Source organism: Carassius gibelio, chromosome B6 (assembly GCF_023724105.1).
Source record: "Carassius gibelio isolate Cgi1373 ecotype wild population from Czech Republic chromosome B6, carGib1.2-hapl.c, whole genome shotgun sequence".
Classification (NCBI taxonomy): Eukaryota; Metazoa; Chordata; class Actinopteri; order Cypriniformes; family Cyprinidae; genus Carassius; species Carassius gibelio.
Genome location: NC_068401.1, coordinates 23,998,023 through 24,014,606, shown reverse-complemented (window position 1 = coordinate 24,014,606; position 16,584 = coordinate 23,998,023). Strand labels below are relative to the sequence as shown.

General features: G+C 35.4%; 2 protein-coding genes across 3 annotated transcripts; both read left to right on the top strand.

The window, feature by feature from the left end:
• Positions 1-487: 487 nt before the first annotated feature.
• tmem237b (transmembrane protein 237b) lies at positions 488-7,548 on the top strand. Its single transcript, XM_052557999.1, has 14 exons — positions 488-638; positions 793-843; positions 2,004-2,035; positions 2,147-2,160; positions 2,323-2,394; positions 3,328-3,453; positions 3,572-3,665; positions 3,786-3,946; positions 4,080-4,206; positions 6,374-6,565; positions 6,705-6,778; positions 6,847-6,943; positions 7,020-7,141; positions 7,343-7,548. The coding sequence occupies exons 1-14, from the start codon at positions 621-623 to the stop codon at positions 7,405-7,407; spliced, it is 1,245 nt and encodes a 414-aa protein (XP_052413959.1). The 5' UTR covers positions 488-620; the 3' UTR covers positions 7,408-7,548.
• Positions 7,549-10,795: 3,247 nt separating this feature from the next.
• Positions 10,796-16,455, top strand: LOC127959444 (cytochrome P450 20A1-like). 2 transcript variants are annotated; one of them, XM_052558632.1, is made up of 13 exons: positions 10,796-11,003; positions 11,322-11,371; positions 11,457-11,623; positions 12,216-12,361; positions 12,602-12,769; positions 12,862-12,940; positions 13,023-13,138; positions 13,236-13,290; positions 13,665-13,785; positions 14,167-14,278; positions 14,491-14,555; positions 14,642-14,731; positions 16,054-16,455. In XM_052558632.1, the coding sequence occupies exons 1-13, from the start codon at positions 10,932-10,934 to the stop codon at positions 16,202-16,204; spliced, it is 1,392 nt and encodes a 463-aa protein (XP_052414592.1). In that variant the 5' UTR covers positions 10,796-10,931; the 3' UTR covers positions 16,205-16,455. The 2 variants fall into 2 exon arrangements, with proteins under 2 accessions (XP_052414592.1, XP_052414593.1); XM_052558633.1 differs by having other exon boundaries at positions 10,802-10,873.
• Positions 16,456-16,584: the final 129 nt, after the last annotated feature.

Below are 16,584 nucleotides of genomic sequence, written 5' to 3'. Positions count from 1 at the left end.
AAGAACAGAACTAAGGTCACTTGAGTTGATGTGTTTATGGATCAGTGGTATTTCCATCTGAAATTGAAGAAATGCAACTTTTCAAACCTAATGTTATGCACATGGCATTTTAAGGTTTTCCACTGAAGTCTATTCAGGTGCTTCTATAGTAATGTAACAGCACTAGCATTAACATTAATGACTGTTTTTTTAAATGTAAATTATTTCTAATAACTGAACGTTTTACTCATTTCAGTCATAAATTCAGTTATAAATATTAAGCAAACATCTTTTTAAAACGTGCATATTTTCCAGCTTTTGAGACTTTCTTTAAAAGGTAATTGTAAATAAAAAGAATGATATAATAGGATCATATAGTATTTCTAGATTTTTTTTTAAACGTAGGTGTAATCTGACTTGTGCACACTGTAGTATGATTGCCCTTTTATACGTGTATTTACGTTCTGAATTTCTGCGCGCCTCTAGTACGTACAGTACGTCAGGAAAGTTAGACACGCCCACCCGTATCCAACATCAACAATAGACAACGTGCAAAACAAAATCTCAGACCACAAACGACATGAAAATACAAAGATAATTTTGGCTCAGTAATTAAAGCTTTTGTTATTTAACTCCCAAGAATGGATACGGAAGCAAAGGTTTGTTACATGCTTAAATGAGAAGCATCGTTTTCTGTTAGCAAGCAGTTACTGACAGACGCTAATTAAACTTCTTCATCCTTTAGTGTGCATGTTCAGAGCTGTTGTTTACATATTATTATTATATTATATTATATTATATGATTGTACGTAGATTCCCAGCACAAGGAGAAGAGATCTCCCTCCCATTCCTCAAGGACAGAGGGTAAGTCTGGGATATTCATAACAAATCCTGTGTGTTTGTTTCTTCTTGTCAAGCCTTTTAATTACTTTTTACTTTTACTGAGTACAAGCTTCACATCGACAAGAACATCAGTAGTCATAAAGGTAAACTCTCTGGGAGTCAGATGCTTTTGCTTCCCCTGTAGGTTTGTAAATCTTGAGTACTAGGCTTTCTGGGTTCATCCATTGCAGTCTGTGTAACCCTCTTACATCATGATTAAAACCAAAGACTATTGAATATTTAGTCGGGATTGAAGCAATTCCATATTAATGCCAATAAATGCAATAATAAATACAGCCAGTACTAGGGTGAACATGTACATTTAGATACACATTAGAATAAATCTCAGAAGATAAATCAGCGTTATTTATTGGGAAAAGGGTAAATCTCACAAAATGGTTCAGAATTCTAAGTGTTCCTGTAGCTCAATTGGTAGAGCAATGTTGGGGGTTCGATTCCCCCGGAACATATGATAGGTAAAAATTGAACGCCTGAATGCACTAAGTCACTTTGGATAAAAGCGTCTGCTAAATGCATAAATGTAAATTTTAAATTTAATTTAAATGTAGAATTGCCTAGCCCTAGATTATATTTGACCCCTAAATCATAAGGAATGAAAACTAATTTGGGTATTCTTACATTAGATTAATGACATTCAAGCATAATTCACGTTTAAATTTTCATTAATGTGATACTTCAAGTTAATCAAAATTAAAGGCTTTATAATAGGCTTTTTTTATATTTTCATATTCAGGCTGCATTTATTCGTTCAAAATAGTGTTGTTTAAATAAATGCATAGGTAAGTAAGTGGTGATGTGTGTGTTTATGTTCAGAGGGTTGAGTAACAGTATTCGATGGTGACTCCTGAGTAGCTCCTCCTCTACATAATCCTGCTGCTTGGCAGATGCTCGTCTCAGATTTAGACTCGCATTAATCCTTGCTTTAAGAGCTCAGAGATGTTTGTTTGTACGTGTCCCTTGTGTTCCCCCTGTACTCTTGAGTGGAATGGCCAAAAAGCCGACAGTAAGCTTTGTTAGACACAATATACAAATGTAGAGCCCTCAACAGGTTCAGCATCTGATGCTTGAGTTTCATTGGAACTGTTTATTTGCTAACCTAATATTACTTTTGAACATTTTAGCGGGGACCACGAACATTGCCATCTATGCCAAGGTAAGATCACCTAGCCGATCAAATATTGTTTAAACTGTAATGGTTTTATACAGCGAAGTCTTATTCTCTTCGTTTCCTTCCTCTGTCTTCATTATACCTTCAAACGCACAGCCAGGACACAGCAGGTGAGACATGTTTTTCACATTTGACATCTCTTGGTCCAATCTTATTATGTGTCTGAGTAGGTAATAATGTTGAAAATTTAAGTCGGTTTTGCAGGTAAATATGCCGTTTATGGTCAGTTAACATTAAATAAGATAATAAAGCTCTTCTTTTGTCCTTTAAAGAGGAGATTCCTGCTCCAAAGAGTAGGAAAAAGAAGGCCAAGAGGGATGTGGAGAGTATGGATGAACATGATGGTGAGTTTAGGTGATATAAGGAACACACATGATACACAGGAGAGAGTGGGCTAGTTGTCCTATTTTAGTGTCATTGATTACACAGTATTATTATAGTTTTTGTTAATATTTTGAATGAGATTTTATTTAAATAATAATTTAACTTACAATTGTAGTAATTTTACTGGGGAACTTTTTATTTGTTTTTGTCATTTTAATTAGTTTTTATATGATTTTTATTTATTTATAAATTTTTGTTAATTTAGTTTTATTATTTATTTTTACTTTTTATGGTCTTAGTCAACTATATTTTTAAACTATTGTAAATTATTATGCTTTTGTCGTATCCTTCAAACCATATTTTTTGTCAATTGTTCTATAACTGCTGGGAAACAGCTGAAGATAATAAATGTGTTCATGAACAAATATAAAATGGTTTAATATTTTTGTATTTAGAATTTTACTGTTTCATTGATTTGTGCATAATTATTACAAATATTTAACTTTATTTTATTTTTGTCTTCAAACTGTTATTCATCGGAAGCTTCCCATTTTGGCATGTTGGTGCAAAAGTGCTTCTAAGCTATTGGGTCTTAAAGTAGTGGTTTAAAGTAGTGCAGTGCACTACATCAGCTTATTAAATGTTAAATGTAAATGTGTTCCTGTGGCTCAGTAATAGAGCATTGCGTTAGCATAAATGTAAAGGTTGCCATTGCTTTTCCAATCTGTGTTGGAATTGTGTACACATTTGACATAGTAGAATACGTGGCTACTTTTGAATGGCTTTCAAAAGATGGAGAAAGATGCTTTTTTGGAACCAGATGTTACAGTGACAACATTTTCCAGCAGAGTCTGAATACTAGACCTTGCAACCAGACAAACTTGACTGCATGGTGTCACCCGTAGAAGCATGGTGTGCATGTGATGAGTTTGTGTCCCCCTTAACCTTTGTAGATGGTGGAATGGAAATGGGAGGGCTTACCAGTCGCAGACAGTCTGAATGTCAGGAACCTTTGACCCCAGAACCTGTGGACAATCCACCACAAAGGAGGAAAAAGAAGAAGAAAGCACAAGCAATTGGTAGAAACACTGTTCAAAACCATGTCCTTTTCACTACAACTCATCTGATACCTGTAGAGGTGGAATTTTACTAACATAGACAACCCAGAAATAATGTTAATTTGCTCTCTCTGGTCAGATGTGGAGGGAGATCATACAGACCTGGTGTCAAATGGAGATATGGTGGATCAGAATGTCGAAGAAGAGGTGATGCGCAAACCAAAAAAGAGGAAGTAAGTCTTTTTTTTTCACCTTAAACAGGTTATTGAATGGTTTCAGGTATTTTTTATGCTCCACTGATGTGTCATTTTTTTTATGAAAGAATTATTGGATTTAATTTATAATTTCTCTAGAGTGAAACCTAAATTCATAGAAACACAGTCCAACAACGAATTGGACATAGAGGATGACGATATCATCACAGACCCCCAGGTGCCTGTCCCCCAGCATTCCTTGTTCTCCGCTCCCCAAGGACAGAGCCAGCCTGTGGGGAAGGTGTTTGTGGAGAGGAGCCGTAAGTTTCAAGCAGAATAATGTGGATAATGTGGATGGTGTGCAGTTGTTTCTCTAAGGTGAAGTTGTTTGTGTTTAAGTTACTCTTTACATCATGAAATGAAGGTCAAGTGACCTTGTATCTTTGGTGGCAGGTCGTTTTCAAGCAGCTGAGCGAGTGGATCAGTGGAAGCCCAGTGGGCCGATGGAGCAGAGCTTTATGGACAGCCGCTCAGTGTGGACCACTAAAGATGTCTCCTTGAGACTGCACAGCGGCTTTAGGTTTGTTTTCAACATCTGGTTTTAAATAACACTTTATTTTCCAATTTGTTTAGATCTGTGCGGTTGCTTTAGAATTCAATTTAAAGGGAACCGAAGTCTATTAGTCATATAATGGAAGTGGATCATGGGAATTACGGCTTTGAGAGTAAAAAAAACAGACACAAACAAAACTTATTCCTTGTGGCTCGTGACAATACATTAATGTGTAAAGACACAAAACGATTGATCTGTGCAAGAAACTGAACAGTATTTATATTGTTTTTTACCTCTGATTTTCACTGCAACGTCCAAACTGTCCTGAGCACGTCCTGAGCGTGTTCTCAACAGCCGGTGCCTGACACATCATCTTCTTCTTGCTTTACGGCGGATCACACTTACAAGTGCATTAACGCCACCTATCTCTCAAGTGGACCATTGACACTCTTAATTAAGATTGTAGATAGAGTGTCAATGGTCCATTTGAGAGATAGGTGGCAGTAATGCACTTGTTAGTCTGTGATCTGCCGTAAAGCAAGAAGAAGAAGAAGATAAATCACATGCCGGCTGAAGAAGACGCGAACGTGCTCAGGACAGTTCGGACATTGCTATGATTGGCTAACAGTTGTGTATGCTTGACAGCCTACATCCTTCACAGATGGACATTTTTTGTCATTTAGGTAAAAAATACATAAATACTCAATACATATCACATAATCTGTAATAACATACTAAGCAAAAGTGATCACATAATGAAAAAAAGTTTCTCACACTTGTGTCCTCACATTACTGTTGGATCCAATATAGTCAGCACACCGTCGTCTTTTTATTTCAGTCTTTCTGAAAATCCTTGTTTGTTAACAAATCTGCCGGACCAAGTTCTTACTGACATGGTCTGCAATTTCATTAAAAATAAAGTTTGTCCACTCTTTCCTAAAGTTGGGATCAGAAGGAAGGTAATGCAAAAACTTGGCACTGCACAGCTTTTGGTTTTCTTCAGCTATCTTTATCGCTTGGTATCTGCGCAAACCTGCACACCTCTTTTGTAAACACAAAAACATGCGCGAATCTGTGGACAGGGCAGAAACAGGCGTTGATCTTCTTTTGCGGAGGCGGTGCTTATACACAGTATTACATCATAAAGTGTCACATTCCACAAGCTGTCGTTTTGGCAGACTGGCTTCAATATACTGTAAGCTGTTTTAGACTAACGAGAAAGTTTTGAGTTCTGAAACGTGCAGGATTCTTTAATAGTACAGTGACCTCTCATATGTCAAAAGATCAAGGGAATTTTGATTTCTCAGTTCATGACCCCCTGTATTTGATTAAAGGGGTCATTTTATGCACAAGGTGACTTTTTGACTGAAAAAGTTTAGATCAGATTTTTTTTTAGTAACTCAGGATGTATAAAGCGAAAATGGAATGTGGCATTACAGGGTTGAAGTAAGTTTCTTTAAAACTTAATTACGTTATTTTGTTTGTATACAAGTGCATTTTAGCGCTGTTGTATATATTCTAACCTATTCTAGTCTAAAGAAGCTGAACCTAACAGGCTTTAAACAAAGTCTTTAGATTTGTGATATTGTGCTTGTTCAACGGCTGACCTTCTATTCAAAACCCATGTCACATGTTTTAGTTTTTGGTGAGAGAAAAAAAAAACATAAATCAAGAGGAGTGTTAAAGCTCATTTCATTTCCAAATTGAATTTACTCAATGTGATGTGTTATTATAAGTGGAGAAGTTAATATTTAATATTCAATCATAAGAACATATTACATACCAATAAACTAAAAAGATTTTGTATAAATACACTGCTGTTCAAAATTTATTATTACAGTCAAAAGCAGTAAAAATATAGAATATCATTAAAATTGAATCAACTCTTTTCTATTTTAAGTTATTTTAAAATTCAGTATATTCCTTTGATTCCAATGATAAATTTCCTTTAGAAATCATTCTAATATGCAGACTTGGTGCTCAGGTAACATTTCATATTATCACACTTAATAAATGGTTGTGTTGCTTAATATTTTTGTTGAAACCATGATACTTTTATTCCAATATTTTTTGATGAATAAAGTTCAAAATAATATACTTGCTTTGCAAACAATAAAAGATAAATCTCACTAACCCCCAAACCTTTGAATGATGAAAGACTGCTTTCTAAACCTTGACTCTTGTTACTACACAGGGTGATTGGCCTGTTTTCTCATGGTTTCCTGGCTGGTTATGCTGTATGGAATATCATTGTGGTCTATGTTTTGGCTGGGGAACAGATGAGCACTCTTTCCAACCTACTCCAGCAGTATAGTACCCTGGCCTACCCCGCACAGTCCCTGCTCTACCTGCTGCTGGCCCTCAGCACGGTTTCTGCCTTCGACAGGTGAATCACCCAATCATAATGCCGTTTCGCGTGAGCTAACACAAACACAAGTCCAGTACGCCGTTGCCATAAATATCTCTAGATGCCTGAGCCCTTGAGATTAAACTAAACCTAACTACTTTGATCTCTCTCCAAACAGGTTGAATCTTGCCAAAGCTGCTACGGCCATGAGGAGTTTACTGACCCTCCGACCTGTGGCACTAGCTTCCTTCTGTGAGTTTATCAAAATGGATTTACGTATTCTGAAACAGCAATGTTTTAATACACATTTTCTTTTTCAGTGTACTTTTCTGCACTTGTTTTATCGTTAAGCCAGCAGATGACGAGTGATCGCATCAATCTCTATAATCAGTACTCCAGCTTTAATGTGACACTCTGGTAAGTCCCTCTCATTAGAGCATGCTGGGTAAATGTACAGTAATAAGGGCTGAGCGGCTGTGGTGTCTCCTCTCAGGCAGCCGGGCTCGGAGCGCAGCATCCTTCACCCCTGGATCATAGTAAACCTGGTGGTCACTTTGCTGGTCGGGCTGGCCTGGGTTCTGATGTCAACAAGTCCAGATATCGACCACACAGAAGGTAAACGCTAGAGGATGTTCTTTTCGAATACCAACATCTTACCCATTGGTTTAAATGGTAGGGGACTGTATATATATTGCACGTTGGTAGGTACATAAAGTATTCATTCTGGAAATATCTTGGTGTTCAAAACTGAAATTTTACAGTTAGAAATTAAACTTGCATGAATATTACATACATGTTTTTTTTCCCCCTCTGTAGAGTTTTTAATGTTGATGGAAATGGAATATCCAAAAGCAGAAGAGAAGGGAAACATCACTGCATAAGGCACCTGAAGGCATTTTTTTTCTACTATATTTTGTTACGTGGTTGATTTGTCATTGAATATATTAGAAATGTCAAACATTTGCCTATTGTAAGGTCTGAGCAATATATTGTTTTTTTTAAATAAACAATTCTTTGTCTGATCGATATACTAGTGATTTCACAAGAGGCTACATTCTTTTGACATTGTGTTAATGTAACACTGGAGCGGGCTGAGGGTGAGGTTTGGCCCCCTGAATTAAAATAGCCACCACAAGCCCACAGACACCCAACACATTGAGAGATCCTGCTGCACATACTCAATCAAATATCTGTGGGACTGGAAGAGCATACATTTCCAGGTTAAAGCTAGTTTGCATGGGTTGTTCACGGCATGAATATTTAAAAAAAACATAACATCGCTTTTTACCTTCTTTATCTACTAGATTATCAGAAACCACTCCACTTAAACCAAAAACCTATCCTCAGAATCCTTCAGGTCTTCTGAAATGGCCCTTCACCGTCAGATATAAAAATGTTATTCTTTCTTTTTTCTTGATAATAATAATAATAATAATAATAATAAATAATGAGGATGATGATATTGTATGTAGATTTATTTTAATTAAACATTAAATAATTTAACATTATTATTATCCTTGTCGTCATTATAAATATTTATTATTAAATGACAATTACATTTGTGTGTTTATTTAAATAATCTTAATAAGAATAATATTGATTGTTAAAAAAATATTTCTTTTCACAACTAATGTATAAATAAATATTTAGTATAATTATAATAATCATTGTTACTACTACTACTACTACTACATCTGTTAATATTACTATCATTTATTATTTTATTTTATTACAACTAATACATATCTCTTAACAACAACAACAACTACTACTAATACATTTGTTAATACAGTGATTACTATTTTTATTTATTTATATTTATTAATAATAACAACAAAGTCATTGTGACGTTAACGTATTTAAAATAGTTGTTTAATAATTTTGCAGTTATTAATATTATTGTTAAGAATTATTATTTAAAAATTTTATTAATTTATTCTTAAGGGTGACATTATTATAATTACAAGACTGAAAATGTATGCATATTTATTAAAAGAATTAAATGTTAACATTAAAAAACAAAAAAACAGTATGTTCAATTAATAATAATAAATATTTAACATCATTAATAAATATTTGTTGTTATTCCTAATTATTATTATTATCCACAACATCTTGAATCTTCTATAGGTGCACTCAGTTGTCCTGCTGCCACAGCTGGGCTCTCATGACACAGAGGACAATAGGATAATGAGAGCAAAGGAGAGCATGTGGTGGGCAAGACAGTACTGTACATACTCTTTCCTGCTGAGGTGCAGGCGAGGACTGATCTTCACAATGAAGCGTTTGTAATGAGATGAGTACTCAAGTCCTGACTGTCCAACACGAAGCACTGTGGTCAGGTGATGGTCATCCTTATATGGACAGTTATGAAGAGTAATAAGTCAATGGAAGATGTAAAACACTACTGTATAAGTGAGGCATTTTCAGTTGTTTGGCATCAAGTGGAGCAGGTATGAAATAATTCAGGTTAACCCATTTATCACAAGTTCCCACTGAGGCAGGCTCAGGGATTCAGCATTTGTAGTGGTCCAGGACCAGGATAAGATTTGGATCAGTCCTCTCCAGAATCCGCACTACCACATACACTGTACCAGGTGTATATATCCTCTTGAATACACAAAGAATATTGAAGTCATTAACTGCATTACATTGTACAGTGATAGTCTTTGACCTGGTAATGAATGCATTCCATATTAGTGGTATTCAAGGTAGTTGTTGTCCCAGGGTCATCATAAAAAAATATCGGTCTCAGGACAACTAGGACTTGGCAAAACAGGATGTGCAGTTTTACAGTACCCCATATTTCAACATTATTAATAATAAATGTTTCCTGAGCAACATGATTTCTGAAGGACTACGCAAAAATGAAGACATTAAATAGATTAAAATAGAAATTAATTATTTTAATTTTAATAAAATAAAAAAATAAAAACACAAGCTCATCTGACATCTGGGCCTCTGCTGCTGTGGAAACTCCTTCAGAACCGGACTGATACTGCGGATCCTGAGCATTGGTCAAATATACACTAAGCGAAAACGCAATTAATGCTGCAATTACTAACATTTTTGAAGGTTACTTTCGCTAAGTAGCTACTTTTTCCTGTGTGTCACATTTAACCCTAAAACCGTATTCTGGACAAATGTGGGCAAAATAATTTTGATTTATTTTTAAAAAATACTTCCCTTGATCTGAGCGGTACAAGACTTGGTTACTTTTCCTAAGTTTGCCCCCTGAACACACACAATTTTTTTTTGACTCAATTCTACAATGTTAAGTGGGTGAAAAAAAAAAAACTCCTTAATCTTGTATTTGGGTCAAAAATGGGCACCCATAGAAATGAATGGGAAAAACTGTAATTTAGAGCATTCTTGTTTTTTTTTTGTAAAAATAAATTAATAGATCCAATACAATGCATATCTAACATACACACAAATGAAGGGCTGATCCTGTACAACATTCTCATCATGGCAAAAACTCACACTCATATACACACACACAAAAACAATGCATTCAATGAGCCTATGACAGCGCTGGGCTAATGTATGACCATGTTTTTTGGTATGATCCAATCATCCACCTGGCTCATCAACCTCTCTCTCTCTCTCTCTCTCTCTCTCTCTCACACACACACTCACACACACTCACACACACTCATACACACTCACACAGACACAGACACACACAAACACACACACACACACAATGATCTACATTAGAGCATAATTTACATAGAAAATATGGTACTTTTTGAGGTAAATAAATTCAAAAATTAAAAAAAAAATTAAAAAGCACTATAAATGGATAGACAGTGATATAACATTTATAATAAATAAAAAATTGGATCACACCTGAATCCTCTGTGCCCACATTTGCCCACAATTACAGGATTAAGGGCTATAAAGTGAATACGGTTTGAGTGTTAAAGAGTCCATAACGAGCTTAATTATCTGTCTCTTGATTATAAACAAACTCATAATGTGGTAAAATAAAAACATCATTTTACAAAACGATTATTTATAATTATACAAATATTAGAAAAATATATAAGGACGGACAATAAAGAATTGCATACTTATATTAACTTTATAAGGTATATGGTGCAAAAAAAAATCATCAATCATGGAAGATGTGTTTGTTAATAAATATCCAGGCTGTACTCATAGACTGTATAAAAACCTTAGACAGTAAAAGAAAAACAGACTGTACTACAGACTTCAAATAATTATCCACAATTTCTCCGCGGTTGATTGGTTCAGCCTCGTTTACAGGATGTGTAGTTGAGTACCGATCTACAGGGGCGCAGGTCTCTGATGGTCGCTGTAGACGTGGATTGTTAGCTACTAGTTCAGTGAACAGTTTAATTACATTTATGACGATATCGGACGTTTCTGAAAAGCAAATATGTTGGATTTTGCTATATTTGCAGTGACATTTGTCATTATCCTGATCGGTGCAGTCCTGTATTTGTATCCGGTGAAAAATATTAATATTTTTTAACTGTTTTGTAGGCGTTATGATCCTCATTATGTTTTATATGAAGTATATGTTTGAATCGCTGTTAAATATGTTTGCTTTACATTCTGACCCGCATTCATTTAGAAGGTCATCACTGGACTACTCTGGAGTTTTCTTAATTTTGAGAATGCAGTTTCTGTCTTGATTAAACGTTGGATATATTATAAAGAAAGTCATCCATTAAAACTGCTATAATTTGCTGTCAAGGCACTTTAATATGTCAAATATGTGTATATTAATCCAACGTTATTTATTTATTTATTTATTTGATGCCAGTCATCTAGAAGTGCCTCTGGTGTACCAGGACTAAACCCCACTGAAGAGAAGTAAGAGTTTGAGATACTGTCTCTCTTTACATCCTTTCGACCTTTAGTCAGTTTCTCCAGCATACATCTTGCTTTACTTTTCCAGAGATGGGAATCTGCCAGATATAGTGAACAGAGGAAGCCTGCATGAGTTCCTGGTGGGTCTTCACGATGAGTTTGGGTCTGTAGCGTCTTTCTGGTTCGGTCGGAGGCCAGTGGTCAGTCTGGGTGCTGTGGACCAACTACGACAACACATCAACCCCAACTGGACCAGTGAGTGTCCTGCAACAAGAGAGAGAACAAGTGTTTTGAAAAAGCTCTTAATAAATTGCGTTAATATTTTAGCATAACATTAGATGTTAAATGTGTCTTTTCTCACCCAGGCTGCATTTATTTACTCACTAAAACAGTAAAAAGAGTAATAGTGTGATATATATATATATATATATATATATATATATATATATATATATATATATATATATTTATCTATCTATCTATCTATCTATCTATCTTTATAGTAAATAATAATACTAAAAAACAACCCTTTTCTGTTTTAATATTTTTCAAAAATATATTTTTTTCCTGTGAAGGCAAAGATCAATATTCAGCAGTCATTTCTCTGTCACAAGTCCCTTCAGAAATCATTGTAATATGTTGATTTGGTGCTCAAGAATACATAAAAAACATTATACATGCCAATACTGTTACTTTTGATAATTAAAAAAACATTTGGATGGTAGTGTATAACATATCTTATTTATAGCCATAACATGATTTGGCATTTTTTTTAACCATCAATTCCCTTTAATGCATATTATTATGGATGCTTTTTCTAACACATATGTTTGTACACTTTCCTCAGCGGACTCCTTTGAGACAATGCTCAAATCATTACTAAGTTACCAGTCAGGTTCAGGAGTGGGAGTGACAGAGTCGATGATAAGAAAAAAAGTGTATGATGGAGCTATCGATAAAACCCTGGAGAACAACTTCCCTCTGTTGCTTCAGGTCTGTTCACAGGTGTTTATATCCCTAGTTCAGGATTTCACTATTAAGACTAACAACAACAAACAAGTTGTTCTCTTCATTGCTTTAATTTAACTAACTCCATGGTATCTGCCTAAAAACTAAAGTTCTTGAGTTCTTTTTGTTAGTAAACATCATTTGTTTTTGTTTATTCGATTACCAGTACTGAATATACTAAACAATCCCTATTTTTATCCCTCTCTTACTGTGTCTTTTTTTTAGCTGGTTGAGGAGCTAGTTGATAAGTGGGCATCTTATCCTAAATCACAGCACACGCCTCTTTGTGCTCATCTGCTTGGATTGGCTATGAAGGCTGTCACTCAGCTTGCCATGGGGAGTCGTTTTCGGGATGATGCTGAGGTCATCCGGTTCCGTAAGAACCATGAGGCTGTGAGCATTCCTCACTAGATATATTTAATGTCATGCTTATGAAAAAAATTGGTATTTTATATGGAAATGCATATATATCTGGATTTGAATAGATCTGGTCAGAGATCGGTAAAGGTTATCTGGATGGATCCCTAGAGAAGAGTTCCAGCAGAAAGACCCATTATGAGAGCGGTAAGAAGGCAGCTGAGCAGCGTTTGAAAGTGTTGGCCTCATTGGTCAATGTCAGTTGGTCACGTGGTTTTGTTATTTTCAGCTCTGGCGGAGATGGAGTCGGTGCTGAAGTCTGTGGCAAAGCAGAGGAGTGGACAAGGATCCAGTCAGTCATCGTTCGTTAAGCATTTACTACAGGCCAATCTGACAGAGCGACAGGTAACTGCGTCTCAACACAGTACGGTTCATTTTCAGACAGACTTATATTTATGCATAAATTATAAACAAACAATTATTAAATATGTTTTGTCATCAGGTGATGGAAGATGGCATGGTTTTTACTCTAGCTGGCTGTGTGATCACTGCTAACTGTACGTTTCAATGTCTCCTGTCTAGTGTTATTTTAGTTTTATTGAAAAATTAACAGTAGCTTTTATTTTTTAATTTATAATGTAGTTTTAGTTTAATATTTAGTAATTTATGTGTATTAGTATTTAGGTGTAATTTATTATTTACTAATATATTTGTCAGTACTTTTTAACTTTAGAACTATTACTTTTCTAAATTTTATTTAATTTACATATTGAATATATATATATTTTTTTTAAGCTTCAGTTAACAACAAAAAAAGTTTTAATAGTTTTAGTTAATATCATCGTAACACTGTGGAGCTTTTCTTTTTTACCTTCATGTCTGTATTCCTTATACATAATTTATGCCTGCCCTCATCTGTATTATTTCCCAGTGTGCATCTGGGCAGTTCACTTCCTCTCAGTCTCAGAAGCGGTGCAGGAACGGCTCTATCATGAGCTTGTTGAAGTGCTCGGAGAGGAGCCTGTTACCTTGGAGAAGATTCCACAACTCAGGTGAACAACAGCTATAGCTTCTGATATGATTCTGGTAACATTATCCACATGGTATTCACATTTATTGATTTACAAGATGCTAAATCAAGGTTTAAACATGAAGAAAGTAATATTACTTTTAGTATAGTAGTAACGTTTTAATATTGTTTACAATATTCTTGTTTTTCTATATATATATATATATATATATATATATATATATATATATATATATATATATATATATATATATATATATATATATATATGTTTATGCTCCTGGCCACCAGAGGGCATATGTGTGGCAATTCTGTGATTTCCATAAAATACCTTGAGTTAAACTTTATTCCACATGGCCATCTCCACATGGAAATCATCATTTTGGTTCATGTTTTCCCCCAGATACTGCCAACAGGTGCTAAATGAAACGGTCCGCACAGCCAAACTGACGCCCATGGCTGCCAGATTACAGGAGGTGGAGGGGAAGGTGGACCAACATGTCATTCCCAAAGAAGTAAGAACTAGTCTTTTTCATTACTAGGCCCACATAAAGTATTGGCAGATTTTATTCAGTCATTCCCAGACTTCTAAAATATATCCTTAGCCACGTTTATGTTTTTTGCAAGTTATGCTTTCCTATACTTCTAATTATATCTAGTCAATCGGTATGGAGAGTGCTGTGACTTGCTTATAATGTTCAAAATAATTCTGGTTGTATGTTTGTAGACATTGGTTATCTATGCCCTGGGCGTCGTCCTTCAAGATGCAGATACTTGGTCACTTCCATACAGGTGTGTTTGTGTACGTTGATTTTTATATTAGGTTGTGTAATCTTCATGGTTTGCTGGTATTTTCACTCGTTTGTCTACTTTGACAGATTTAATCCTGACAGATTTGCTGATGAGTCAGTAATGAAGAGCTTCTCGTTGCTTGGGTTTTCAGGGAGTCAGGCCTGCCCTGAACTAAGGTACATGGAGAGAAATTCAGATATTATCTTTAATAAATAACCATAACAAAGATCACATAAAAATTGATTATTTATCATTTATTCATCCGTGTCCTTCCAAACCTGTATAAACGTCTTTTTTCCGTGGAACACAAAAGGAGATGTTTAGCTAAATGTTCTGGCTGCTCTACTTCATGCAGCAAAAGTAAATGGGAAGGGGTCTGTCAGGCTCCAAAATCTGAGTGTACCAACTTAGTATACACAGTCTTTAATATTGTCATTGACAGTGAGGGCCGTGGAATTAAAAAGAGGTTGTGCATCACTGGTCAATAGGATTCATATGAACTACTTTTATGGTGCTTGTGAGAGAAATTCTAACACGCGTTATGGCAAAATGAGTCTTGCTATGTAAATAATGCTAGAAATAGCTTAACCATAGAAGCTGATTCAGAAGCGCCAGATTGTCTTAGCAAAGTCAGAATGACCTCCTCTCCTAGTTTCACGAAACGCTCGTCCATATAATGTGTTGCTGTTCTTTTCTAAGTAATCTCAAAGATTCCTAAATTCATTTACTGTACTTTCGGAAGGCCATTAAAGTGCTTTTGCTTTCGCCTGGATATACACAGCATCTCCCTGACATGACTGCTTCAACACTAACTGCGGTTACTAAAACCATGCCTTCTTTCTTTGCATGAACATTTGGGCGGCATTACACAAATATTTCCACATAGTGACGTAGAGATGTGGGGTGTGTTTGAATGAGCCGTTTTAGGGGGACGTGGAATATCTCTTTGGATTTGAGACTTTAGTCTTTGCAACTTTATAGATCTTCTTTAGGCAACAAGAGCTTGTAACACTCCAAAGAGAAAGGAAAATCTGAAATCGCATCAAATGACCCCTTTAAAAAGAAAATATCTTCCTTTGGAGTGGACTTTGAGATTTATAAGCTCAAAGATCTTTTTAATGCCCAAACATACACACTACACACGGGCTATAATTCTAAAAGTGAAAAGGCATAATAGGACCCCTTTAAGGGAATTAATTCAAATAAGAAATATTAGCTTATTTTAAAGATAGTGTTTGCCTTAATTGAAATTATTTTAAGCCATCATACAGCCCCCTTTGAAGTGAGCTATGGCCCCCTAGTGGCCCCTGGTTGAGAACCATTACTATAAACATATATGAATACCTTTTTTACTATTACTGTTTTGTCAAATAAAAATATTTTATATAGTATATAATGACCAGAGTTTTCATTATTGGGTAAACTATTCTTTTAAGAAACATTCATTGTCACATGGTTCACAAATCTTCTCACTCTGTCCTTCTCTTCCTCTCTTTAGATTTGCATACACTGTGGCCGCAGTGCTGCTCAGCACGCTGGTGCGCAGGCTGAGACTGCACAGAGTGGAAGGGCAGGTGGTTGAGGCCAGGTATGAGCTGGTGACCACACCCAAAGATGACACCTGGATCACAGTCAGCAAGAGGAACTGAAGGACTCCTAGCTCATGTCCCTGAATTAGCCTCTTGGGAAAGGATGCATGGCCATTGGCTCTTTATTGTGTGGGCCGGCAATTGATAAGATCAAAGCAATGTTAGAATTGGTTCAGGTTATTAAAACTATATGCCATTGTTTTTAGACCTTCATTCCCTTTGAATATCACAGACATTCCATAAAACAATGATTAATGTTGAATGATTAACTTCAGTTTTTCAATACTAATAAAAAAGTGTGATGAAGTGTGCATCTATCTATCTATCTATCTATCTATCTATCTATCTATCTATCTATCTATCTATCTATCTATCTATCTATCTTGGCCAAATAATGAAACTCTTCTGTTGAATAGAGCATTATAGATATACAGAAAGAG